The 22,671-nt window shown below is 37.5% G+C and overlaps 1 protein-coding gene and 1 pseudogene across 3 annotated transcripts in view; both read right to left on the bottom strand.

Moving 5' to 3' along the window:
* The window catches only part of NKAP (NFKB activating protein), a 56,758-nt gene extending 35,382 nt beyond the window's left edge, over positions 1-21,376 (bottom strand). The window contains exons 1-9 of one of the 3 annotated variants that reach the window (XM_033102818.1): positions 20,812-21,356; positions 18,563-18,643; positions 14,790-14,860; positions 8,786-8,926; positions 6,777-6,840; positions 5,499-5,608; positions 5,326-5,401; positions 4,200-4,349; positions 2,189-2,532 (exon numbers count right to left, since the gene is read on the bottom strand). In XM_033102818.1, coding sequence (XP_032958709.1) covers positions 2,358-2,532; positions 4,200-4,349; positions 5,326-5,401; positions 5,499-5,608; positions 6,777-6,840; positions 8,786-8,926; positions 14,790-14,860; positions 18,563-18,643; positions 20,812-21,197 — 1,254 coding nt within the window. In that variant the 5' untranslated portion in view covers positions 21,198-21,356 and the 3' untranslated portion in view covers positions 2,189-2,357. Of the gene's footprint in view, positions 1-2,188; positions 2,533-4,199; positions 4,350-5,325; positions 5,402-5,498; positions 5,609-6,776; positions 6,841-8,785; positions 8,927-14,789; positions 14,861-18,562; positions 18,644-20,811 lie in introns of those variants that run through there. The other 2 variants (XM_033102802.1, XM_033102812.1) reach the window with 2 other exon arrangements.
* Positions 21,377-21,505: 129 nt separating this feature from the next.
* LOC117030534 (uncharacterized) lies at positions 21,506-21,664 on the bottom strand (annotated as a pseudogene).
* Positions 21,665-22,671: the final 1,007 nt, after the last annotated feature.

Here is a 22,671-nt window from a genome sequence, read left to right as displayed (position 1 = left end):
CCATGGCAGCACACAGCAGCTCATGATGGTTGCTGGCCACTCACGCCGGCTACCGGCCACTCACGGCAGCACAGTAGCCAGCCTCCCGCAGCTCACGCCAACCTCTGGCTGCTCGTGGCAGCCCAGCTCCAGGGAGAGCTGTTGTTCACAATCTTAGCTGTAGAGGGCGCAGCTCACTGGCCCATGTGGGAATTGAACTGGGGACCTCTGTGTTAGGAGCACCCCGCTCCAACCACCTGAGCGACTGGGTTGGCCCTTTTCTTCTTTTAACTGTTACATTTGTTCAATAAATAAAAAAGGAAGGAACATTTTAGAGCAACAGCCGAGGGGGTGGGAAACGAGGAAAGTCTCCTTGGAGAACAAAAAATATAGTATTTCAAATACAATAATTCTATTAGACTTATGGCTCAAGTGACTAAACACAGTTTGAAGCAGTAATTCTCATGTGCTGAAAATAAAATGCATTTAGCCCTTTTATTCTTCTTTCCTCTTTCCCAAAGAATATGCGACTGACGCTATTCTTTGGCAGGTCTTTCCTGAACAAACCCTGATGAAAGATGGTAAAGTTCTGAAATAAATTAATGTATTTTCTTCCATTTATTCAACATGCATTTGTTAAGTATCTACTCTGTGGAGGAGACAGGAAAATCCAATGAAAATCCACAATATTCATATATCACAAAATTGTTGCACTTGAACTACTTTGCCTACTGAAAATAAGAGAACAAACTCATTTAGTCTCTAGGAGCCAGTAACAAAAAATGTTCTTAGAGAACAAATTTTTTAAATGGGGATTGTAAATTTAGGTTTTATTACACAGGGAAATAGATGGATTATGACTCACAAATTTGGGACCCACTTTCCTTTTAACTTTTGGAAACAACAGATTCTTTAAGACTAGGCAGCAATGATGATACACAGAAATCACTTCAAATTCAGGGGTCATAAATGTTGCTACATGCCAACTGGCGGTTTAGTTCATTAACTGTGGGTGAAAGGCATTTTCCTAGAACATGTGCTAAACAGTAAAACTTCTGATCTATGCTTCGAAATCTGACTGCCTTATTTTAAAACGCTGAACAACACCACTTTAAACTATTCTAAGGAGAAAGGAGAGGGCATTTTATAACAGCAGACTCAGTTTCTCCATCACCCAGGTAATTTAAATTTATTCTAGGCACATAATAATAATGTAGCTCAAAACAACCTTAACAAAAACAACCAAAACTTCCACTGTCTCCTCCTCCTTCAATTTTGTGACCTAACAACTAAAATTGAACAAAATAAGGGAAGGAAAAAGATTGTGATCTCATAGTCCCAGAATTTTCCATTTCTCCCAAACTTAAAAGTCAATAGTAGCCATAAAGTGATACAGTGAGGGGGTTCTGTACAAAGGTAAAGATTAAACTGAATGACAGATGTAAAAAATAAACTGAAAGGTTTAACAACATTTAAAATGAAGCCTGCCTATTACATAAAGGATAGACAAAAAAGTTTAATATCATTTTAGCGTCATCCTTATGAAACAACTAAAACAATGATTCACTATATTTTTCCCTATTAAACTCCTGACCACAGTTGACTCCCATTCATTTCTAGTACTCAAATTATAATTTAAGCACAGCTTAGATGGAAATAAAAACATCAGCACAATAGTAGACTTCCCAATATGTTATATTTGAAAAAAAACATCTTAAAGTAACCAACCTATTAAGAATTTTTAAAACTAATGTTCACATTTTCAATTCAACAAGTCTGTGGGTTAGTTTGCTTTTTGGTTTGTTTTTCGGTTTTGGGGTAGAGGTAGGGACTAAAATTAAAATACATTATTTCCAGGGCAGACTATATATTGTATAATACAAGACAATCATCAAATTCCAGATTTGCTTTTTTCAGCAGTGACTTCATTTTGTTAACAAAACTGGCCTCCTGTATTTATCTATCAAGTCCACTTATAACACATTCAACATAGAGGAATGAGAATTTCCCACAAGTTCACTTGGGGTTGGGGGTGGGGGTGTCATGTAAAGCTAAGAGTAGCATTGTCCCATGGTGTGAGTTAAGATTCTCATCTCACTGACACTTTCTTTCAATGTCACCTCCCCCAATACAGTAGGATTTCATTCATAATTTGAATTTTTAAACCAGAATATTTTACGGTCAATCCAAAATAACCCAAAGAACTTGCTAAAGTTATATCAATAAGCAGCTTTTTATTGAAGGACTGAAACAAATAGAAGGCACAGTAGCACTGTAAAGCTTTTCCAGATCATAGTAATAATCTTTTTGTATGTATATATGGAAACCAGGCTTTCTTTTTTGTTGTTAAAAATGTCTGCTGAACAATCTGAAAATCCTTATTTGTCATCTTTCCCTTTAGTTTTTCTGTATACCATCTCTCGAAAACTGGCCAGAATCTTGTTTTCTCTCTTTCGTCTCTCTTCTTGGTTAAAGGATGCAAGAGCCCTCTTCTCATCAGCACTATAGATCTGGTTCTCTTTTCGCAGTCGTACAGCCTCCATTCGGCGATGCCTGGAGATAATTTTATTTGTGGCTTAATTTCTCAGTAATTATTCATAGTACTTCCACACTAATCCTTTCTTAATATACAGTGGTCCAGTTAAAAAGCTGACCAATAGACATTGTTTTTGTAATGGGTTCAATTTTCAAAAGATCATTCATTTTATCTGCCAATGTTTTCTTTGATTCATTTCTAGTATTCAAATAATGATCTCTGATGTTTTGTCAACATTGTGAATGTTGTTAATTTCAAATACTAATAGCAGAAGTCTAGTTCTGCTGTTTCCAGTAAATGAGAAACAGGCAAATTATTAAACTTCCTAGGTGATATGTGCAATCTCACACCTTGTAGGGCAAATCTCATCTTCCTGCTCTTCTTCTTCAGAAGTGACCTGGCTATTCTTGGCCCTCCAGTCTAACGTATCAGTTTTAGAACCATCTTATTAAGTTTTATAAAAAAAACTGCTGTGATTTTGATTGGAACTGTACTGAAACTACAGATCAATTCAGGAAGAACTAATAATGTACAATATTGCCTTTCAATCTGTGAACATGGTCTCTTTCCATTTAGTTAGGTCTTCTTTGATGCCTCTTAATGTTTTATAGTTTTCCCTGTAGAGGTCCTGGACATCTTTTCAGATTTATTCCTAAGTCTTTCATATTCTTTGATACTGTTATAAATGTTGTTTTGTTTTCATTTAATTACATTTTCTAGGTGTTTGTTGCTGATGCATAGAAATGCAATTGGTTTTTGTGTATTAACCTTATATACAACCACTTAAACCCTCCTATTATTTATGATTTATCTGAAGATTCTTTAGGATTTTCTATGTAAACAATCATATTATTCACAAAAAATGAAGTGTTATAGCCTCCTTTCCATTCTTTATGCCTCTAATTTCTTTTTCTTATCTTACTGTGCTGATACTCAGATATAATGTTTTCAAATGTTGGTTCTCAGAATTCCAAGATTCTGGAGGTGCTTCAGGGGTTCTGCAAATATTTGCCTCCAATTTTATTTTAAAATATTTATCTACTTTTAAAAGTCTATAGTTTTTAAAAATCCAAAATTCAGTTTGATCTTGGTACAGATGCCCTAATTCACTTTCCTTGTTCTTCCTGGTACTTTGCTCTCTCTTCCCTACTTTTATATTCATTTCCCCACGCTGAACCTGATGTCTGCTCTTCAGAGTCCAGAGAAAACTGGAGAGTCCATGTTCTCTGAGTCCACAGAGAATGAGAGGCAAACTGAGAAACCAGGAAACATTATCTTATGAAAATGCTTTCCAAGCTGGTTCCATGGTGTAATAGTCAGTACTCTGGACTCTGAAAATGCTTTCCTAACTACCAGAATGCCATATTCCTCAGGGGCAGCGATAAATAGCTGATTTTAACTATATCCTTCAGAGGATAAACTATCTGCCAAAATACAAAATAAGAAAGGACTCTGGAAAGACTGATTCTTTGATATAGCTGAGTCTGAGGCTGAGTTGCATACATACTTGGAATTTTAGACAACCACATTTAAACCAATAAAACCAATATTAAAACAATATTTATACTCTACTTTTCATTAGGAGTGGCCACTTAATGAAAGTCCATCACCAAATATAAATCTGGTAGTGAGAAAGAAGGAAATTATCTAACCACAGAAAATGACTTCAATGCCAAGAACATACCTGCTACCACTCATTACGTAACCTGAGCATTCAAATGATGCAATTTCTTCACTTGTCAAGCCAATTTCACCTCTACGTGGGATACGCTTTCCAGCTTTTACATATTCAGCCATAGCTGCACCTTCACCAGGTAACAGAGCATGGCCATAGCTACAAAGTAATTCAGAATTCAGAAAAGGTTCATTTTAAAAGGCTCAACATCTAAAGAAAGCACAAAAATTTATTTACTCTCAGAAAACAGTAGGAATAACAGTTGCTGAATGGGAGCATGCTGGGAAGCCCAATATGAATCACTTTAATTTAACTAGTGAACGACTCACTGTGATGTTTATGACTAACCCATAAATGCAGAGATACTTTGGAAGAACAAAAGAACTGATATTAGTAAACATAGACTCATATTTTACAGTTAGGGATCAATTTGTCCCTACAGGCACTACCTTTATTGCCTCTGCCTTCAGTGAATTTCTTTTCCCTTTTTCACTTTAAAAAAATATACAAATAATGTTATTTCATATATTTTTTAGACTTATAACCAATAGCAACACTATACAGTAACAATTATCTATTAATTTTCATTCAAGGGGACTTTCAAAACTTTACCACTCCATTCAATTCATTGACTGCTTCTTAAATACCTATTAAACTCAAAGTTGTAATACAAAATAATCTCTGTTCTTGTGGAATTTACATTATTAATAAGGATATAACAGCAATAAAATGTAGAATATATAATACATTACACAAAAGAAACAGAAAATGCTGTGAGGACTAAAGGATTAAAGAGGGGTAGGAATTGCACCAACTTGTACAGGGACGGTATTGGGAATCAGCACATGCACCTCCTTTTGAAAAGGGCTTTGAAGGATGGTAAGGATTTTAAAAGGAAGAAATTGAGGGTAGTGAAGAAAACAGGGCTGGGAAAAGGGAAGGCAAGTTGGGGGAAGAAATAAGGTAAACAGGGCACAATGTGGGAAAGTGCACAGTAAACACAGGGAAGTTTTAGTTCAGCTCAGTTGGAACCTGGGTATAAATAAGGGAGCAGAGTGAGACAAGCTTGGAAAGATAAGTTAAGGCCATACTTTTGGGAAGGCATTTTAGTTATTGTAAGTTAACTGTTACTTACTTCAGAGGTTTATCATCTTGAGAGGCAAGTGTTTTTGGAGCCTCTGGGCCAATTAAATCTGAGGGTTCTTCAGACTCTGCATGAAAGATGTTCAGAAACACATTCACATCTTGACTAATCAGTTAACTTAATGTTTTATCTGTTCTGAATCAAAGTCTATCAGAAGAACCTACTTGATCGATCCTTCCAGGGATTCTCCAGAAACTCTTCTTGGGAATCTTTAGAGCTTGAATCACTGGAATCTTTTCTGTTCTTCTTAGACTTCTTTTTCTTGTATTTCTTCCTGTAATGATTACAGTTTGATACAAATTGACTTAATATTCCTATGTTAAAGGGCATATTATTTTTTTAAGGCTGTGAAAGACTGATTAAAATGATTTGGATTCTCAGCTTATTCAAACTTGTTAAGAGAAAAAAGTTTAATTAAAAAAATCTTCTAACTTGTTTAACCAAATCATGTTTCACTATAAAAAAGATCCCTAAAAAATAACAGAAATAAAAGTTTTAAAGACAGCTCTTACTAATTTGAACATCAATTTTAAGTGTAATGAATTAGAAAAACATCAAACATGTATGAATACTTGGGTTCATAATGATACAAAAATAACCCCACTCATTATTTTGAAAACTCATAAAACAGATAATAAGCAATTATCCTGCCTTTCTGCTTATCCTGCCTAAACTGTACTTCGGGGTAACAAATAGCTGATGAGCGTAGGTTTCTCATATAGAATTACTCTACCTTAATAAATGAAGAAAGCAAGCCAGAATTACACTATCACCATTTTGCATCCCTAATGAAATAAGGGACCTAGGCAATGATCACTGGTGACTATTAATATGAGCAAAGGACACAATCAGATATTATCTGCCTATGAAGTATTCCTGCCAAAAACTCAAATCTGAATCTCATCAAGACTAGACCTAATTATCAATCTATAGGAAATACAGAGAATATGTTAAAAGGACACCATAAAAATACAATCAGCAAAATCCATACTGCAGGAAACTCTACAGGACGAATGACTTGGTTTCTTCAACAAATAAATTGCAAGAAGAAAAAGAGAAGGGGAATGCATTGATTTAGAGGTGTAAGAGACATATCAACCAATTGCAATTTATAGACATTATTTGGATCCTGATTTGAATAAACTTCACAAAACTGCTGAAAATTGAGTATTGTTAAATATTTTAGGTATGATAATAGTATTGTAGTTATAGTTTTTTTTTTGTTTTAAAAAGAATGCCTATCTTTTAGAGAAACATGCTGGTTTATGGATGAAATGGTATCTGGGATTGGTTTCAAAATAGTGGGGGGGCAGTGGAGACTGCCCCTGAGTTGGTAATTGTTCAAGCTGGGTGATGGTTACATGGGGGATCATTTTACTATTTTATGTAATTTTATATATAGTTGAACTTTTCTGTAATAAAAATTGAAGAAAAAAACTGACGATCTGCGTTTCTTCTTCTTTTCCTTTTTCTTGGCTTTCTTTGCTCTCCTTTTTGTATCTTCGTCTACAAATTAAAGCACATTATAATTAAAAAAATTAATTATAACCCCAATACTTTTGAGTAAATATCTTGTTGCTGTTCTATTTGTCATTACACAGAAATTCATTCATTCAAACATTTATTGCTACTTCTCAGGAAATATGCTAGGCACTGGGGACATATAAATTAAAGTCACACTATGTATTTGGTGATACAGGACATTATTATTAATTTTACTGCATAAGATAATAGTATTGCGATTAAGTAGGAAAATGTCATTTTTTAGAGATGTACACAGAAATATTTAGGGTGGCAGTGTGATACTTGTAATTTACTTTGACTATCTCAGCAAAAAAAATCATATTTGAAGCATATATGTCAAAATACTAACAACTGTTAAAATCTAGGAAGTATATATATGGTATTATACAGTTCTCTTTATTTTTCTGAGTGTTTGAATATTTTCATGATAAAAAAGGGAAAAAAAAACCCTATGTGTGTTTGGGGGGATGCTTTCCAGGAGCTCAGTCTAATGGAAGAGACAAAGGTAGAGAGATAAATAGAATCTGGAGGGATGGGGGAAGTCTGGGGTGCTCTGGACCTATAGAGGAGTCTCAAAATCAGGCTGATTTGGGGAGGGTGGTTGAGGAATGATTGACCAGGCAAAGGTGACTCTGAAGCTAGTTCTTTTTAAAATCAGTTTTATTACAAAAGTCATGCATGCCTATTGTTGAAATGAATAAGCCAAGCTGAATGCAGAGAGAGACCGACATTACAAGCAGACGGATTCTCAGTGTCAAGGAACAAAATCAAGAGAAAGAACACGAAATATTGAGGAGACAGAAGGTAGTTCTCAGGCTACACAGGATGCTATGAGAGAAAGTGACAGGGTATATGTGATTCGAGCAGGATCAATCAGGGTCTGAACTTTACCCTGAAGGCTATGCAAAGCTACTGAATGATTTTAAGTAGGGGACTGACATGCTCAGATTTGTGCTTTAACAAAGTTCAGTCTCCATTTTGATAAATAAAGCTTTCTTTACTAAACAAACAAACAAAAAAAAAAAGTTCAGTCTTCCAGCAGTGAGGAAGAAAAGTGACAGTGGGAATGACATCAGAATAAGGGGTGCCGTTGTGTAATGTGTTCCCAGAGGAGGCACCCTCTGTCAATCATCAGCCAGGAGAGGGCACAAAAAGCTTGCTTTTTGTGATGTGCCACCCCACAGGGGTGTCATCCTTAAACCAGCTGCCAGCCTGAAAGGGGTCCTTTGTAGTATGCCTTTTTGAAAACTGCACAAAGGTGTCCACTGAGTGTCAGTATTACACAAAAGATGTGCTCTACTGGGCTGATGCAGCCCTGTACCGCTTGGTTTGGCACCACGTATCTTGCAGCCCAACTCTGACTTGGTTCAGTGCCACATGCCTTGTACACCTACATACAACCAATCTGGAGTCACACTGCTTAGGTTCAAATCCCAACTGTGTGACCTTGAGGGTAGTTACTGTGTAGATTAAAAAGCAATATGGCCACGGGTTTGAAAATTAATCTGGGGAACGTAATTTGGTGGTTACCAGAGGGTAAGGGGGTTGGGGGGTGGGGGATGAGGGTGAGGGGGATCAAATGTATGGTGATGGAAGGGGAGCTGACTCTGGGTGGTGAACACACAGTGTGATTTATGGATGATGTGATACAGAATTGCACACCTGAAATCTATGTAATTTTACTAACAATTGTCACCCCAATAAATTAAATAAATAAATAAATAAATAAATAAAAAATAAATAAAAGGTTAAAAAAAAAAAAAAGCAATAATGAATATCAAGCACTTAGCAGAGTGCCCGGCACAAAGTCAGTAAGTGTTCAAAAACTTTTGACTATTATTATTGTTTTTAAGAACCTACTTCTGAAATAAGCTTTAAGAAAACTAGTTTTGAAGCAAAGCTTGCAGAATGATGTTGACTTTCTTACCACTGGAGTCTGTTTCAGAATCAGAGTCACTGTCACTATCGTCAGAATACTTCTTGTGTTTTCTTTTAGATGATTTTTTCTTCCTCCTTTTCTTGGACCTTTCTTTTGAATGACCAGACTTCTTCTTCTTCTTCTTTTCTTCTACATAAAATACAAACAAAAAACTAAGTTGTAAAGACATATTTCTGAGTATCAATTTTATTGTATTTGAAATACTGAAAAGGAATACATGATGGACAATTTGAATAAAAGCAAAGTCTAATGGTCAACTATTTATAAACTTATTTTTTTAACATCTCAACAAAAAAAGCTCTGTATTTAAAAATACCTCCTGGGGGTGGTTGGTTAGCTCAGTAGGTTAGAGCCTGGAGCTGATAACACCAAGGTTGCCAGTTTGATCTCCACATGGGCCACTGTGACCTGCGCCCCTCTTAAAAAAAATACCTTCTGATCAAAGTGGTGACGTGAGGTGGGCCTCTGTGGGGCTCCCCTGGAATTTACAAGTAGTCGAACGACAATGGCTCCCCAGGGGCCTCCCTGCACAGCAGACAGGCAGGACAAGGAGGCCCACTACTGAATTCGCCTAGAGGTGGGCGAGTCGCGGGAGCGGGGAGGAGAGAAGGGAGAAGTGTGGAGACAGAGCCGCGGGGGCGCAGGACGCAGACCTAGCTCAGTGCTCCAAGCTCGCTGCATCCCGGAACTACCGCAGCTGCGGGAGAGGGAAGGACTCGGACTGCTAGGGCTCTGCTTATGGCCCACAGGGCTGAGGGGGCAGCATACAACACAGCTGAACCCAACGCTCACAGCGGAGGCCTCGGAGCAAAGACTGAGAGAAGAAGGCTGAAAACGGTGGTTTAAGCCCTCACTGCTGAGCAGAGAATGGAAGCCTCAGGCACTGAGACTAGCCGCCCCCTCCCTACCCTCCCAGAGCTCGCCCCCCCTAAACTGCCTGGTGCTAGAAGCGGAACAGTGGCAGAGTAAGATCAAAAGAACAGAATATTTGCTGTTCTGAGAACTGTGGACTGCAGACACAGATGCGCAGCCCAACTGGTTCCGGCGGTGGGGGGGTGGGAGGGGGCGAAGCTGTGGAAGCAGGACCAGCTGTGGTGGTGGTCGCTGCCATTGCTCTGGGCCAGGTCTCACAACTCACCCCGCCCCCGGCCCCACCTATCTGGGCGGATCCCTGAAGGAGTAAACAGAACTGCTGGAACACAGGGGCTCTCAATCTGGTGCATGAAGACCTTTGGAACTTCAAAAGCTCTCCGCATACCCACAGGGACACTGCGCCCTGTGACCCAAGCTGACCCAAGCGAACTATTAACAGAGGAGAAGCCCGTCTCACAGGGAAAGCCCCATTGCGTGAGAAGCTGGAATACTGCAGAGAAAACATAGCACTACCGTGTGAGGGAAAAAAAAAAAGGTTGCAGGTGGGGAGAAAATAAAACATTCAACCAACAAGTACTGGAAAACAAAAGAAAGACCTCTTCCTATCAACCTGTTACAGAGGCCACTCCTGTAGATGTCTAGGAAGAGAAATAATAAATCAGTAATTGCCATGAATAACCAAGGAGGCTATTCGACCACCATCAACAGGGACAATTTGTGGAAACCAAAACATAAAAAGGGGAGAGTAAAGGCCTGAACCAGAATATGGGAATGGAGAAAGTAAGCATGCTGAAGAAAATGGAATACTCTAAATATCAAACTTTCTTTTACTTAAACTTAAGGGTAACCACTCAAGAAAAATCCAGAACTGAAATATATACTGTAATAAAAGAAGAAATAGAGGGAAACATCATAGAATACCACTGTACAGAAATAATAGACAACAACAAAAAGGCAAAGCAGCAATGCAGACACAGCCTTACCAGAAAACTAAAGATAGAATGACAGGAAATCCTCACATATCAATAATCACCTTAAATGTAAATGGACTGAACTCACTAATAAAAAGGCACAGCGTAGCAGATTGAATCAAAAAACTAAACCCAACCATATGCAGTCTCCAAGAGACACATCTCAGCCACAAAGACAAGCATAGACTCAAAGTGAAAGGGTGAAAATTGACACTCCAAGCAAATGGTACACAGAGAAACTCAGGTGTAGCCATAATATCAGATGAAACAGACTTCACGGTGAAAAAGATAACAAGAGACAAAGATGGACATTTCATAATGGTAAAGGGGACTATACAACAAGAAGACATAACAGTCATCAATATCTATGCCCCCAATCAGGGAGCACCGAAATATACCAAGCAACTACTAACAGAACTAAAGGGAGAAATTGACCAAAACACAATTATACTAGGGGACTTAAATACATCATTGACAGCTATGGATAGATCATTCAAACAGAAAATAAATAACGAAATAGCAGCCCTGAATGACACATTAGATGAAATGGACATAGTTTACATATATAGAGCACTTCATCCTAAAACATCAGACTATACATTCTTTTCTAGTGTACATGGAACATTCTCAAGGATAGACCATATATTGGGACATAAAATCAGCCTCAGCAAATTTAAGAAGATTGAAATCATACCAAGCATATTCTCTGATCACAAGGCTTTGAAATTGGATATCAACTGCAAAAAGAAAGCAAGAAAAAACACAAATACATGGAGATTAAACACAATATTTTTAAAGAATGACTGGGTCAATGAAGAAATTAGAGGAGAGATCAAAAGATACAGAGAAACAAATGACAATGAAAATACATCCTACCAAAATTTTTGGGATGCAGCGAAAGCAGTTTTAAAAGGGAAATTTATATCATTACAGGCCTATCTCAAGAAACAAGAAAAATCGCAAATAAATAACCTCATGTTACACCTTAAAGAACTAGAAAAAGAAGAACAAGTGAAACACAAGGTCAGCAGAAGAAAGGAAATAACAAAAATCAGAGCAGAACTAAATGAAATAGAGAACAAAAAGACAATAGAAAGAATTAATGTGACAAAGAGCTAGTTCTTTGAAAAGATTAAGAAAATTGACAAACCGTTGGCTAGACTCACTAAGATAAAAAGAGAGAAGACACTAATTAACAAAATCAGAAATGGAAAAGGGGAAGTTATCACGGATGCCGCAGAAATACAAAGGATCATCCAAGAATACTATGAAGGACTATATGCCACCAAGTTCAATAACCTGGAAGAAACGGACAAGTTCTTAGAAACATATAGAATTCCAAGGCTGAACCATGAAGACTGGAAAATCTAAACAGACCAATCACCAGTAACGAAATTGAATCAGTCATCCAAAACCTTCCCAAAAGCAAAAGTCTGGGACCAGATGGCTTCACTAGTGAATTCTACCAAACATTCAAAGAGGATCTAATACCAATCCTGCTCAAACTGTTCCAAAAAATTGAAAAAGAGACAGTACTCCCTAACTCATTTTATGAGGCCAATATTACCCTGATACCAAAACCTGGTAAGGACAACACAAAAAAAGAAAACTACAGACCAATATCTCTGATGAATACAGATGGAAAAATCCTAAAACAAAAAGTATAGCAAATCGAATACAACAATGCATTAAAAAGATCATTCATCACGACCAAGTGGGGTTCATCCCCGGGGTACAAGGATCGTTTAACATCCATCCGCAAATCCATCAATGTGATATATCACATAAACAAAATAAAAGACAAAAATCATATGATTATATCAATTGATGCAGAAAAAGCATTTAACAAGATACAACATCTCTTTATGATTAAAACACTTAATAAAATAGGTATAGAGGGAAAATATCTTAACATAATAAAGGCCATCTATGACAAGCCCTCAGCTAATCTCATAATTAATGGTGAAAAACTGAAGCCCTTTGCTCTACGTTCAGGAACACGACAGGGCTGTCCCCTATCACCTCTGCTTTTCAACCTAGTGTTGGAAGTCCTTGCCAGAGCAATCAGGCAAGAGAAATAAATAAAAGGCATCCAAACTGGGAATGAAGAAGTTAAATTATCACTCTTTGCAGATGACATGATGCTATATATAGAAAACTCTAAAGACTCCACCAAACAGATATTAGAAACAATCAACGAATACCGTAAAGTTGCTGGCTACAAAATCAACGTACAAAATCCATTGCATTCCTATATTCTAAGAATGAAATCTCAGAAAAAGAAATACAAAAAACAATTCCTTTTGCAATTGCAGCAAAAAGAATAAAATACCTAGGAATAAACCTAACCAAGGATGTGAAGGACCTATATGCTGAAAACTATAAGACATTTTTGAAAGAAATTGAAGAAGACACAAAGAAATGTAAAGACGTTCTGTGCTCATGGATTGGAAGAATGAGCACAGTTAAAATGGCCATATTATCCAAAGCAATATACAGATTTAATGCAATCCCCATTAAAATACCAATGGCATATTTTAAAGAAATAGAACAATAAAATCATCAGATTTTTTTTGGAACCACAAAAGACCCCAAATAGCCAAAGCAATTTTAAGAAAAAAGAACAATACTGGAGGTATCACACTCCCTGACTTTAGCTTGTACTACAGGGCTACTATAATCAAAACAGCATGGTATTGGCAGCAAAACAGACACATAGACCAATGGAATAGAATTGAGAACCCAGAAATAAAACCACATAAATATGGACAGATAATTTTTGACAAAAAAGCTAAAAACATACAATGGAGGAAAGACAGCCTCTTCAATAAATGGTGCTGGGAGAATTGGAAAGCCACGTGCAAAAGAATGAAACTGGACTGCTATCTGTCACCATGTACCAAAATTAATTCAAAATGGATCAAAGACTTAAGCATAAGACCTGACACAATAAACTGCATAGAAGAAAACATAGGTACTAAACTTACGGACTTTTGGGTCAAAGAACATTTTATGAATTTGACTCCAAAGGCAATGGAAGTAAAAGCTAAAATAAACGAATGGGACTATATGAAACTTAAAAGCTTCTGCACAGCAAAAGAAACCATCGACAAAATAAAGAGGCAACCAACTGAATGGGAGAAGGTTTTTGCAAACAGTGCCTCCGATAAGGGGTAATATCCAAAATATACAAGGAACTCATAAAACTCAACAACAAAAAACAAACAACCCAATTGAAAACTGGGCAGAGGACCTGAAGAGACATTTCTCCAAAGAGGACATACAAATGGCAAATAGACATATGAAAAAATGCTCAACATCTCTAATCATGAGAGAAATGCAAATAAAAACCACAATGAGGTATCACCTCACCCCAGTCAGAATGGCTATCATCAACGAGACAAATAGGAACAAGTGTTGGAGAGGCTGTGGAGAGAAAGGAACCCTCATACACTGTTGGTGGGAATGCAGACCCTCATACACTGTTGGTAGGGTGCAGCCGTTATGGAAGGCAGCGTGGAGGTTCCTCAAAAAATTATGATAACAATTACCATATGGCCCAGCAATCCCTCTCCTGGGTATCTACCCCAAAAATCTGAAAACATCTACACATAAAGACACGTGTGCTCCAATGTTCATTGCAGCTTTGTTTACGGTGGCCAAGACATGGAAACAACCAAAATGTTTTTCGATAGATGAATGGATAAAGAAGTTGTGGTATATATACACAATGGAATATCATTCGGCGGTAAGAAAAGATGATATAGGAACATTTGTGACAACATGGATGGATCTTGAGAGTATAATGGTAAGCGAAATAAGTCAGACAGAAAAAGCAGAGAACCATATGATTTCACTGATATGTGGTATATAAACCAAAAACAATAAAAGAACAAGACAAACAAATGAGAAACAAGAACTGATAGACATAGACCATAGTTTAGTGGTTACCAGAGGGTAAAGGGGGTGGGGGGTGGGAGATGAGGGTAAGGGGGATCCAATATATGGTGATGGAAGGAGAACTGAGTCTGGGTGGTGAACACACAATGGGATTTATAGATGATGTAATACAGAATTGTACACCTGAAATCTATGTAATTTTACTAACAATTGTCACCCCAAAAAATTTAAAAAAAATAAAAAAATACCTTCTGAAGTAGAAGCTGAAGTGGTGCTTTTCTTTGGTTCTTCATCTTCTACTGGTGTATGTTCATCAGAGCTGAATTTAAAGAAGATGGTTGTAAGAATCAGAAAAGGGATGAAATATGGACCACGGGATACAAAATTACATTTTCAGTAAGAAATGATTGTTGAAGAACCATTAAAAGCAGGCACTGGACTGCTTTTCTAACAGTACAGCTCAAGGAGTTACCACCTTCATAATAATATAATAATCATTTAGACTTGCATAATTCTTTAGAGCTTACAAAGTACTATTCAAACTGAAATAAACAGCTAAGATTTATACTTTCAGAAGAAAGCACAGGGCAAAAGTAAGGAAACGGGAACCATAAGGAAAGATGAAAGAAACTGGAGAAGTCTGAGGGAAGAAGTCACAATTTTATTCTTTGTGTGTAAAGGACATATGGCAGAGCAGCAACTTTCTGTATCCCCAAAGCAAGAAGAACCTCACACACTACAATATAAACAGATTTCATTCTGTTGTAGAAAATTCTGAAAATGAGTATTATAAAAGTTGTACAGTCGTTTGGAAAAGGAATCCTTATACTATCTTTTCCTCTGGAGATCACATCCGGAATAATTTAGGTATCACCTAGAAAATTAATTTTAGGGTTCCTTCCAAGTCTAATTCTTTGAGTTCAGATTCTTCAAGCATTTTCCAAAGGTATTTATAAGAACAAGTTTCAGATAATAATGCTTTATCACTCTGTCACAAATTACAAGTTTACCTGACAAGCTCACTGTTTCAAATCAACCTAAAGTAGACACAGAAACAGAGGCGAGGGAAGAAGCTGCTTATGAATAGCCTCAAAGAGAAAAAAAATAAGGAAAAGGAAAAAAGGATTAAGCCTTCAGATACTATTTGATACAGGAAAATTAAACAAAACCCTATTAGTATATTCATTATTAAAAAATTCCTTTTCAAACAGAATAGAGAGCTCAGAAAGAAATGTACACATACATGGTCAATTAATTTACAAGAAAGGAGGCCAGAATATACAATGGGGAAAGGACAGTCTATTCAATAAATGGTGCTGGGAGAATTGGATAGCCACATGTGAAAGAATGAAAATGGATCACTTTCTTACGCCATACATAAAAGTAACTCAAAATGGATGAAAGACTTGAATATAAGACCTGAAACCACAAAACTAGAAGAAAACATAGGCGGTAAGCTCCTTAGCATCAGTCTTGGTGATAATTTTTCAGACTTAACACTGAACGCAAAGCAACAAAAGCAAAAATAAATGGAACTACATCAAACTGAAAGCTTCTGCACAGCAAAGGAAACCATCAACAAAATGAAAGGGCAACCTACTGAATAGAGGAAAAATTTGCAAATCATACATCTGATGAATTAATATCCAAAATATACAAAGAACTCATACAACTCAATAACAAAAAAACAAACAATCCAATTAAAAAATAGGCAGATGATCTGAAAAGACATTTTTCCAAAGAAGACATAGAGATAGCCAACAGGGACATGAAAAGACGGTCAACATCAGTAATCATCAGGGAAATGCAAATGAAACCAACAATAAGATGTCACCTCACACCTGTCAGAATGGCTATTATCAAAAGGACAAGAAATGACATGTATTGGCAAGGATGTGAAGGCAACCCTTGTGCACTGCTGGTGGGACTGTACATTGGTGCAGCCACTGTGGAAAACAGTATGGAGGTTCCTCAAAAAATTAAAAATAGAACCACCATATATAATCCAGCAATTCTACTTCTGGGTTTTTATTAGAAGAAAACAAAAACACTAACTTGAAAAGATAATCTGCACTCCCATATTCACTATAGCATTATTTACAATAAGCAAGATATGAAAACAACCTAAGTGTCTACCGACAAATGAATGGATATAGAAAATGTGCATATATATATATATATTATATATATATAATATATATATATACACATATATAATATATATATACACAAATATATATATCTCAAAAAAATGTATGTACATTTTAAGAAAGGAAAAAACTGAATTAATTGTAATACTCAATATATACCAATAACAAAAGATGAATACAAGTCACGTTTGAGTTCTGCAATTACAAGAGGTGAAGAGGTGCTCAAAGTAGCTACCATCAGTGTCCAGACACTTCTGATTATGGTGAACTACTGCTTGAGCATAGATAACATCTCTTAAAATATGTATACATTTTTTTTGGCAGGCCCCCCTCCGTGTATGTATGTGTGTGTATTTATATACACTGGTGGTAACCACTTTGAGTACCTCTTGTAATTGCAAAAGTCAAACGTGACTTGTATTCATATTTTGTTATCAGTATATATTGAGTATTACAATTTTAATAGTATTTTTTAAAATAAATTTCATTGGGGAATATTGGGGAACAGTGTGTTTCTCCAAGGCCCATCAGCTCCAAGTCGTTGTCCTTCAATCTAGTTGTGGAGGGCGCAGCTCAGCTCCAAATCTGTGGCTGATTTCAATCTTAGTTGCACGGAGCGCAGCCCACCATCCCATGTGGGAATTGAACCAGCAACCTTGTTGTTGAGGGCTCGCGCTCTAATCAACTGAGCCAACCGGCTGCCCCTCTGGCAGCTCAGCGACAACTCGTCTTCAATCTAGTTGTGGAGGGCACAGCTCACTGGCCCATGTGGGAATCGAACCAGCAACCCTGTTGTTAAGAGCTCACACTCTAACCAACTGAGACATCCGGCTGCCCCTTTAACACAGTTTATTTCTTTCTTAAAATGTGTATACATTTTTTTGGCACTGTGTGTGTGTGTGTGTATATCAACAGAATACTATTCAGCCATAAAAAGAAGGAAATCTTGCCATTAGCAACAACATGGATGGACCTTGAGGGCATTATGCCAAGAGAGTGGAAGAAGTCAGACAGAGAAAGACAAATACTATATGATCTCACTTATATGTGGAATCTAAAAAAAAGCAAACAAGTTCATAGACAGAGAATAGAGAATAGATTGGTGGTTACCAGAGGCAGATGTTGGCTGTGGGGGGGGGGAAGGGGGGTGGCCGGGTGTCGGTAAAATAGGTGAAGGTAGAAAGTTACAAAAGGGTCAAAGGTACAAAATTCCAGTCATAAAATAAATAAGTCATGGGGATGTAATGTACAGCACAGTGGCTATAGTTAATACTATATTGCATATTTGAAAGTTGCTGAGAGTAAATCTTTAAAGTTCTCATTACAAGAAAAAAAATTCCATAAGTATGTATAGTGACAGATGTTAGACTTATTGTGGTGATCACTTTGCAATATATGCAAATATCAAATCATTAATGTTGTACACCTGAAACTAATATAATGTTGAACGTCAATTATACCTCAAAAAGTCTTTTTGTAATGCTAACATCTGACATGCAATCTGCTACTGGATTGAGAACAAATAATTCGAAATAATATAAATGTAATTAATACTGAACTCTTCTATGCATAGGAAATTAGTACCTCATAAATTACAATTTAAAGAGAACAATTAGCATGCTAAAATCCACTAGCAGCATGTTTTAATCCTTAGGTATGTTCAATGTTTTTAAAACTTAAGGGGTAGAATAGCATAAATCACAAGAAAAAAGAAAAATGTGAAGTGTACTTAAAAGTTCTTAACAAAAATGTTGACAACAGACTCTGCATTTAAACAAATGTTACATTTAATATATATATATATATATATATATATACATATATATATACACATATATATGTGTATGTATATATATATTTCAATCACTTACTCTGGTTCCGGATTCTTTGGAGAAAGTCCCCATACTTCAGGAGCTCCCAATTCACCAATCCTCTCTCTCTCACTTAATCTCCTAGAAGATAACAGGCATGTAAATTAAAACCCCATGACTAAATTGTTTCCTAAATATATAATCAAATTCAAAGGGGTCCAGTTAAGTCCTATTTTCCCTTTACATTTTGAACTTTAAATTACCAAAAAGTTGGCTTAAATGTAAACTCAACACTTACAGTTTGATGTTTTGATAGTACTATCAAATGGTACAGACTACAGACAGCCTGAGAGGCTGGGCCAGAAATGCTGCCTGGGAGATTGTCAAGTGCATCCATTCTGCCACATGCATGACATAGCTCCTAACTGTTCATTTCACCTTCTGCATCATGTGACAGAAACAGTTTTACATTTGAAAATAACTTCATTTGTTCACACACATTTATGAAAGTAAAGAGAAGTCTTTACTTTTGATTTGGTCAAACCTTCCATTTGCCGAAACTCAGGAGTTAATGTAGAAAAGCAGTACATCATTATCTACTCTTGGAGGACACAAAATCTTTTTTTCTTGTTTTATGTTTGTGATTTCTTCTCTTAATTTTTGCTATTATTCATAAACAAACAAAACACAAAAATTAAGACTCAATCCCTCAATGTTTAGATGCTTGTGACTCCCATTTTTTTAAAGCCCTTACAAAATAAATTTGATCGTTTGAATAAACTATTTTTTACTGTTTTATTCAGGGGAAGAGATATTATAACCATGCAGTTAGACTCATGTTTTCCACTTGAAGAAACGGTTGAAAAAGGGACATACTTATAACCGAACTGGGACTATTATGCATACAGGGGGAAGTATGCCTGACAGGCTGTAAAGAACAAGCAGTCAAGTTCTCATCACCTGACTTCATCTGTACTCTTAAGATAAATAATTTATCTTCTAAATGTACAAATGCAAATTTCATCCAAGAATTCCCCACATCTTTTGGTGAGGATTGTCTAGTAAGAAGCTGGTTGCTTTTTGATTGACAGCCTAGGGTAAATTTCTGAAAATTTTCATTGGCGAGGTAGGTCTCCAACCTAACTCAAGACCATTTTTACTGTTTCTGTTCCTATGCAGGAAAACGTAATAGCTAACACTTAAGGACTATTTGTTATGTTCCAGGCACTAAATCATTACAACTCTAAAGGCAGTCGTGCTCATTTTATCCCCTTTTAAATGGTGAAGAAATAAAGCTCAGAGAGGTTACATAATTTGCTCAAGGTCACACAACTATTAAGTAGCAAAGCAGGGCTGCAAACTCAGGCAGTATGATTCTAGAACCTGTCCTCATTACTATGCTTTATGACTTCCCACTCCCTGAAGAAAACGATTCATGGGACATTTCCCTGATGTTGGAACCTAACCTTAATGCCTGTAATACTTTTAAATTTCTTGTTTATTAACACAGTGTATGTAAAGCACTTAGTAGTGCCTGACACATAATTGAATACTCATAAGCATTAGGTATTAAGACTTACATGGCAATAATTATAACCCTTTTTCTTTCTTATTCTTAAACTATCCATTTTTCACTCAAATACTCTCATTAGAGACCTGATCTCACCCTGACTTTATTTTTCATGGTCTAGATTGAGACCACTTAACAAAACCTTTGTCAACATAGCCTAATCTACAGTTTAGCAGATCATTTTTCCTACACTCATTCAATTATCTTGTCTCAGAGGTTTTTCTCCTTTCCAATTTAAAACCCTAATTCTCAACCCTTCTCAACTCGCTACAAAACATTTCCACTTACATCCTGTTATCATTTCAAACCTGTGTGATCATTCAACAAGCAATGGTTGTGTGCCCACCAAGTGCTAAGCATTGTGAATTTTGTGATCGATAAATCAGGGCTCCTTTCCGTGAGATCAGTCTAGTGGGGAATAAAAACATGCTTACGAAGGATAACCACACAACCAAGTAGATGCTATATAATTCCGGTAGGCCATGTCCGCTACAAGCCAGGAGGCGGAAAGGAGTAGCGGGAGACCAGAGCACTGTAATAAAGGGGCCCGAGGATGAGTGAAAACCTAGGGAAGAAAAAAAGAGAATAAGGCGTTGTAGTGGGTGGACCGAAGGGATGAAAATGGGCGCAAGGCAGGCAGAGAAAGCGAAATGCGAATAGTCAGTAGCGGGATGAACGATAAATCAGACTCGGAAGGCAGGTGGGCTCGTGCACGAGAAGGTGCGTCCATTTCACTCACTTCTGCCGCAGGCTTTCCTCCCTCTCCTTATCCAGGAGGCTGGGCCAAGGCTTGTCGCTCCCATAGGGGCGTGAGTAGCCGCCATAATAGGCGGACGAGGAGGCAGAAGCGAAGGGGGTGCCCCGCGTCGCAGAGGGCCGCTCTCGAGAGCGTGACCGCGAGCGAGAGCGGTAAGACTGGTTTCGGGAGCCTTGGCTGAAGCCACTCGGCTGATGACTGACGCCATTCCGATCCCCCGACCGAGAGCAAGAGTGTGAGCGAGAGCGGCGTCCCCGCGGGGAGCGAGCGGATTTGCTGGGCTTTGGGCTCTTCGAGGAACTGCGACGCTTCCCCCTGAAGCCCGAGGCCTCCCTTTCCGGGCTGCGCGAACCAGACACCGGAGCCATCAGTGCCGCTAGGTCCCGGAAACCGGGGGAGAAGAGGGCGCTCTCGCGAGCTTGGGAGGATCTCCGTTGCCTTGGCTCCCAGAACAAGCCAACCACGCCACAACTAGAGCCCGAAAAAACCTTGGAAACAGTTCCGGGTACGCCTGCAAATACTTTCCCCGGACTTAAGTAGTCCTGCCGGTGGGACATGATGTGTGTATGGGCATAAAGAAGCCGGTGGGGCAACCGGGTCTGTGCATCCATCTGGTTCCCAGCGAGGTTGCTCAAGTCTAAGCGGGACTGCAAACCACATCCTTTCTTCATCCTTGAATTGAAATACCTGAAGGGAAGGAGGACAGGCCAAAGGACATTTTTCACTGAGCGGCCCTATGAAGAACAAAACCAGTGAAATTATTTATATAAAGAGGGTGCCCAAAAAATGTATACACATTTTACACTTGATCTTAGCCAAATGGCCGAGAAGCGATTAAAGAAAGGGAAAAAATGTTAAAATTGTGATACAATGAATGATGCTAGCATTCATTTGATTAATGCCATCTTTGAGCAAACATACCACACATTGCATTGCTACTGTAATTCAATTCAACTTTGAAAATTAATACATAGATAACATCTCTTAAAATGTGTACATTGTTTTGGTACCCCCGGTATATAATAAAGTGTGTGTGTGTGTGTGTGTGTGTGTGTGTGTGTGTAGGCATATGCACGCAATGTTTTCTTTCCAATTCCAAGCAAAGTAAGTAGGGTTTATCGAAATTGGTGGTTAGCTATGATGTCTGCGGCCCATGTTGCTCAGTTAGCTCAGAGAAAATAAATTCTATGTTAATGACTTGAGCCTAGTACACTCCAGTTAAGTTTGGAGCCTAGAGAAAAAACTGCATGTTTATCCCCCAGACACCCACCTCCACCAATGTGCTCCAGTAAAACGAATTTATAACCCCTCCTTGTCCAGCCCTTTAAACTAGTCCCATCATATGCTAGCTCAGCATTACATGGTTAATGGTCATTATTTCTATTCACTCTACACTATTTTTTATCAATTTTTTTTATTAGTTTCAGGTGTACAAAACAACATAATGATTAGACATTTACACCCCTCACAAAGTGATAACCCCACCAAGTCTACTACCCATCTGACATCCTACATAGCTATTAAAATACCATTGACTATATTCCCTATGGTGTACTTTACAACCTGTGAATATATACACACACACAGACACACACACACACACACACACACACACATATATATATTTAATTATAGTTGACATTCAATATTATTTTATATCGGTTTCAGGTGTATAGAGCAGTGGTTAAGAACTTATATAATCTATGAAGTGATCCCTGCGATAAGTCCAGTACCCATCTGACACCCTACATAGTCTTTACAACATTATTAATTATATTCCCTATATTGTATTTCACATACCTGTGACTGTTTTGTGACTGCCAATTTGTACTTCCTAATCCC

The sequence above is a fragment of the Rhinolophus ferrumequinum genome, chromosome X (genome assembly GCF_004115265.2).
Source record: "Rhinolophus ferrumequinum isolate MPI-CBG mRhiFer1 chromosome X, mRhiFer1_v1.p, whole genome shotgun sequence".
Classification (NCBI taxonomy): Eukaryota; Metazoa; Chordata; class Mammalia; order Chiroptera; family Rhinolophidae; genus Rhinolophus; species Rhinolophus ferrumequinum.
This window is presented reverse-complemented; position numbering and strand designations above follow the sequence as displayed.